The following is a 5,716-nucleotide window of genomic DNA, read 5'->3' as shown; positions in this document are numbered from 1 at the left end:
CTCGACGATTGGCAGGATGGCCAAGGAAGATACATATGATAGAAAACTATCGGAGTTTCGTTGGTGGGTAGATGTGTGGGTAACAATGAAAGAGAAAAAAACACTGGCTATTGTAATTCGGTGGGTAGATGTGTGGGATTTCATGATTTATAGACTTGGATGGAAGAATATTAAGGAGATGGGTTTCCATGTGGAGACCCCCCCCCCCCCCCCTCAATAAGTATGAGGAACGTGTGATTGGAGTAATAAAGTACAGATAGAGATTTTGATGATGAGAATCATGCGTTTTGATCCTCGGTTTTATAGTGAGGTTTTTGGACAGGATAAACAAAAAGGATACCATTAGTGTAAAAACGTTGGCGAAGGGTAGGTGGAGTTGTCATATCCTCCCCCGTGGTCACACTGAAAATCATGTATTTCTTTATTAAATTATGTATGAACATATGCACATAAATGAATGAATTTGGATATGTCATCGGTTTTTTTTAACATAAATTCCCAAAGTAAGTGGGTATGATGGTCAAGAGAGGCCAGCCGGTGGTGGGGTACAAGGAAAGGAAACAAAACCTCCAGGAGATTTGAGAGGAAGGAAATTAGGTTCGATACCATATAAGTTTGAATAATTCCTTGTATTCCAAAAAGAGCGTGTATGGTTAAATACATGCACACGATGGTCATATACACACACTTGAAATATACATTTATAGGCTAAAGGGTATAATAAATAGTTACAACTAATACATGACTAATAAATTGATCATTGGGTACTAAACAATCAAAAAAATCTTTTTATTGATACCATAGTGTATCCTAGGTTCTTAATCCCTTAAATTAACAAACTAAAAAAAAAAGTTTAAAATGAAAGGTGACAAAAAAAAAGTAAAAAAAAAAATACTGTCAAAATCCGTAAAAACAACAATCAGCCCTGAACTTGAACCGGTAACCAAAATTTATTGATATGTTAACTTTGTCACCTCATTTAAGTTAGACACCCATGGATTTTAAATTTTAAATTCCGCTATGTAACAATTATCCAACTTAATTTACGGTGCAGAAAAATTAACTTAATAATATGTGATGTACTATTGGTGGTTTTCTTGAGACGAAACTGTAAAATTGGTCCCTGTGGTATTCAAAAAACTTTGGATAGGGTCCAAAACGTTTTTGACTTGCATGGAAGGTCCAAAATCAAGAATTTTCTGTGATTTTAGTCCAAAAAATGTTGAAAGGCCTATTTTGCCCTTCCCATTTCTTTTTTGTAATTTTTATATTTGTTCTAATAACTTATTAATTAAAAAACAAACAAAAGAAAAATAAAAAATATGTCGGGTCCACCCTACCCACAGGTTCTCTCTCTCTCTCTCTCTCTCTCTCTCTCTCTCTCTCTCTCTCACACACACACACACACACACATACAGTGTTCTATATCTGAAACACAGATTGTAAAATATCAATTTCAATAATCTTCAAAAGTTGCATCAAGATACAAGCTTTACAATTCCCACCTCCAATTTTACACATGAACAAAAAAGGTTACTATTCTTGAAGGTGGGTTTGTTCTTTGCAGATCTGAAACGAAGATGGAAAAGGCCAGATCTGAAACAAAAATCAGATATAAAACTCTACCCGAAGAACACCGCCTGAAATGATGATGAGCTCCGATGAACAGCACCTGGAACACACCCGATGAACATCACTTGGAAACGATGACGAACTTAGGATATCCACCATCGATGACGATTTGAAGTCAGGGGCGTAGCAAGAGTGTCTTCCTCCTATCCCCCAGAGATCCATCTACAAACACCACCATTAACGTCGTTTGGTTGTAGCATCAACAAAAATCCAGATCTGTTTGTGGTTTGTGGTTTTCGTTTCCTGCAAACATAACCCAAATTTATTGCTTCTTCTTCCCTAGGGAAAGGTAGAATACCAGATTGGAATCCACACAACCCAAATAGATTACATCCGATTTCAAACCCAAATACATTGCCTCTTCTTCTGTCCGTTCCATCAGCCATCGATTTATGTATGTTTATGTTAGCAGTTATTCCTAAAAAACCCATAAATCGAATTTTGTGTGTTTATGTTAATCGTGTGTGTGTTTGCAGGTGATGAAGGAGTGAGAGAGAGAGTGAGAGAGAGAGAGAGAGTATCGGTAGTGGTGGGTGTGGACCCAATTTTTTCATTTTTAACTTTTAATTAATAAATTATTAAAGAAAATATTAAAAAATACAAAAAAAAGAAATGAAAAGGGCAAAACAGTCTTTTCAAGTCCTCCATGGACTAAAACCAAAGGAAATTTTTGATTTTGGACCTTAGATGAAAGTTGAAAACTAGACCAATTTTACAGTTTTGTCTTTTATTGATCATTTTGTTTTAGTTAGGATACATGTTATGTTGTTATCTTGCATCATTTATGGTTCTTTTAATTTTTATAGACACGTTCACACTATACTCTACTTTAAACTATATTTTTCGCTCCAAGCATGTTCAATCATAGGGCAAATTGCAGCAAACACGTGATACATTAGACTGAAAGTCCTTTAATATTTATGATCATTTTAATAGCACAAAAAAAAATGCAAAATCAAATATCTTTAACTATAAGCGCACCACTCCAAAAGCATATGAGCTTTGCAACAAAACAAAGCAAGCCGTTATTGTCTTTGATGTTTAACTAAATATCTCAGTTCAAACTCTTTCGGAAAAAAAAAAATCTCAGTTAAATAGAGAAAAATAGTGTTCTTTCTTTATAAAAAAGTCAAGAATACAATGCATGACTATCATGAAATAAAAGTCTTGGTGAAAGAGGTCGACTATTATAAAATGAAAAAGCACATATTTTATTTCCAATAAAATAAATAAAGAAGAAAGAAAGAAAATGCAAACATAGAATGACAATAATTAACCCAAAAAAGCAAATGGTCCCCCATCTGCCTAATTCAAACAGATATTTATCCATACAAATATAATTTATTTTATTTGAACTTGGTGTTCCTTTAAAGTATATATATTAGCAAATATATATTTGTTTCAACTTGTTTTTTTATGACATCATCAATTATAACATATGTGTATGTACGTATGCTCATGTGGTCACACTCAAACACAGAATGGAAATTAACCAAAAAAATCCCACTTTTGCATAAAAGAAAACAATACATTTAAAGCCACTTGACTTGATTTTGATACAAGAAAATACAACTACATAGAAACAACTAGAACTTTTTTGATGACAATCAAAGGATTCTGAAGTGATTGTGAACCTAATTTCACAAGAAATCTTATTTTGGGTGAAAGCATTAATCATGCCTTCCTTTCCTCCTGCTGCTGCTCCTCTCATCGTATCTTCTTCCCGTCTTTAAAAACAATTAAATCCACACAAAAAAACATTATCAAAACATAACACTTTAAGCAAAAGTATTAGTTATAAATACGAAATCATAGATTTTCTCTCCAAAAGAATCATTAAAGGAGAGATAAACGACTCTAACATATATAGAAACAAATGAGACTATTTTTAGACTAACATATCTATGTATGAGACAAAGCATCCAACATATATAAAGACAAATGAGACTTTGTTTAGCTGAGAACATAAAAAAAAAAGATATTGATATACTAACTACTAACCCCTAAGGAAAATCCTTGGAAGTGCGCATCAAAAAGCAAAGGGTCTTCGTTTTTTATGTTTGACATAGCCGACGAATCTCGCTTGTTTGAGGAACTAGAGCTCAAACTTTCACAACTTGAAAATAAAGGAGATGAATGTGAAGTCGAATCAAATGATTCGATGTCGCTTTCAAACATCTCATCAAATAAATCCTTTAGTTCCTCAAAACTATCTCCATTTTCCTGTCAACCACACAATAAGCATTTTTCAAAAACACTTTAAATGGTAACCTTTGTTTTCCTTTTTTGGAAAATATGTTTTGAATTATTGACAATGAGTCAACACTCAACAAGACAAGTGACATTACAACAAAAACCCCACAGAGTATTAGCAGACAAAACCAAGTTGATACCTGCCCCATGTACGTTAAAAAGGGCCTACATCCTCATGAACATATATTTTGTGAGCCTACTTGAATAGAGAATTAATGGCTTACATTGGGTTTATTCTGACTCATCATCACAGCCATTTCCCTCATAAAGTCAGCCATACCCTGCTTCCAATATCATTTACCATAATTAGTTAACTAACTAATGAGCTTCATTCATAATAAAGATGAACACTTTACATATAAAAAATAGTAACAACGAAAGGAAATTTTTTGATTCTTAATTCATGAATCATGATCATGGGTTATTTCCTGGTTTCAAGAAAGTGTATATATGACTTTTGAATGTAAAACGACTTACATTTTAAGTTTGATGTTTAAGAATGCTTATTAGCTAGTTTTTTTTTTGTTTTTACAAGAAACATAGTCTTAGAGGTAAAAAAAACTAAAAATATGAATCTGGGAAGTACCAAGTTTTGACTATTTTTAGATCAAAAGTGAGTTATAATTACTGGAAAGATTAATATTTAATTTCTTGAGATCCAACGCCCTTAAATGGTGGCCCAGATCATGCTTCATCTTCCTCTTCGTTTTTAAGGTGGACCATGTCAAACCTCGATGCTCAAGAAGAATCTGAACTCAAAAGATTCTTGCTTCTTTCAAGTTTTAAATCTCATAATCCATTATACGAATTTTTATAACAAAACTAATAATCAAAACAAAAAAGAAAAGAACTTACATTTTCGTCATCCTCGCTATCGTAAACTCCTACATCGTACATAAATCTTTTATCCACATCGGAGAGTACTAAGAAAAAGAAAACAGAGGAATCAAGTTAGCAAATTGTGAACCCTGTAATAAAAAGTTCAAATCTTTAACGACTTTTAAGAACATAGTATTGTTTGATCTCATAAAGTTGCTATAAACAGTCACCAAAATACAAATATCAAGATTCAGTGTGGCTAATAGAAGAGTTTACCAGAATAAGCTTCTTGTATCGCCTGAAACTTCTTCTTCGCCTCCTCCACGTATTTGGTGTTTCCGGCCGCCGAGCACCGATCAGGATGCCATTTCTAAGACACGTTGAATTGTAAATAATTTCATTCAAAATCAAGAAAAGACAGGAGTAGAGAATTCTTACCAGTGCAAGCTTCTTGTAGGCATTCTTGAGCTCTGTTTCAGTGCATTCCTTCTTCAATCCCAAAACTTCATAAAAATCACTACTTTTTGCTCCATTGCCACCCATACTTCCAAACCCAGATCAAAATTTTACTCAACACTCCAAAAAGGGTAAAGTTCTTCACCTTGAAGAAAGAACAGAACACCAAGATTTAGGGATTTGGTATAAGTTGCTACTGGTTATTACTGCAGAAGTAAACACGAAAGCCTGGAATGAAAAGGATGGATGATAAAATTGGGAGGCAGTTCATCACCCACGATACATGCTGATGTTAGTTTCGAAGAATCCTCCAGAAACTATATAAATATAATTAGTTGCAGAAGGTTTGGATGATTTTTTATTATGTATGATAAGTTTATTTTATATGGGTAAAAGTATATGAGTGTTTTGCAATAGGAGGAAGGAAACGTGAGATTGGAAGAGATGGACGGTTGTTGTTGATTTCGGTGTATAGATGTGGGACCCATTTGGATGAGGGATCTAAATCCAGAATAGTATAAGAGTATGAAAGAACTTGGGATGTTATGATTCACAA

The 5,716-nt window shown here is 33.6% G+C and overlaps 1 protein-coding gene across 1 annotated transcript; it reads right to left on the bottom strand.

Annotated features, from left to right (window-relative positions):
- Positions 1 to 3,120: 3,120 nt before the first annotated feature.
- On the bottom strand, positions 3,121 to 5,384 carry LOC145107929 (uncharacterized). Its single transcript, XM_079044891.1, has 6 exons — positions 5,143 to 5,384; positions 4,981 to 5,074; positions 4,741 to 4,808; positions 4,110 to 4,166; positions 3,634 to 3,855; positions 3,121 to 3,359 (listed from the first exon to the last, which is right to left on the bottom strand). The coding sequence occupies exons 1-6, from the start codon at positions 5,245 to 5,247 to the stop codon at positions 3,303 to 3,305; spliced, it is 603 nt and encodes a 200-aa protein (XP_078901017.1). The 5' UTR covers positions 5,248 to 5,384; the 3' UTR covers positions 3,121 to 3,302.
- Positions 5,385 to 5,716: the final 332 nt, after the last annotated feature.

Source organism: Lactuca virosa, chromosome 4, assembly GCF_052849685.1.
Source record: "Lactuca virosa cultivar CGN04683 chromosome 4, Lactuca_virosa_CGN04683_v6, whole genome shotgun sequence".
Lineage (NCBI taxonomy): Eukaryota > Viridiplantae > Streptophyta > Magnoliopsida > Asterales > Asteraceae > Lactuca > Lactuca virosa.
Note: the sequence above shows the minus strand (reverse complement) of the source record. Positions and strands in the feature narration are given on the sequence as shown.

Excerpts from the sequence above, each read along its gene's own strand:
- LOC145107929 (XM_079044891.1), bottom strand. The coding sequence starts at position 5,247 with ATGGGTGGCAATGGAGCAAAAAGTAGTGATTTTTATGAAGTTTTGGGA. Across the intron at positions 5,075-5,142 it reads CCTACAAGAAGCTTGCACTG|AAATGGCATCCTGATCGGTG; the intron begins GTAAGAATTCTC and ends AACGTGTCTTAG. Across the intron at positions 3,360-3,633 it reads TCCAAGGATTTTCCTTAGGG|ACGGGAAGAAGATACGATGA; the intron begins GTTAGTAGTTAG and ends TTGTTTTTAAAG.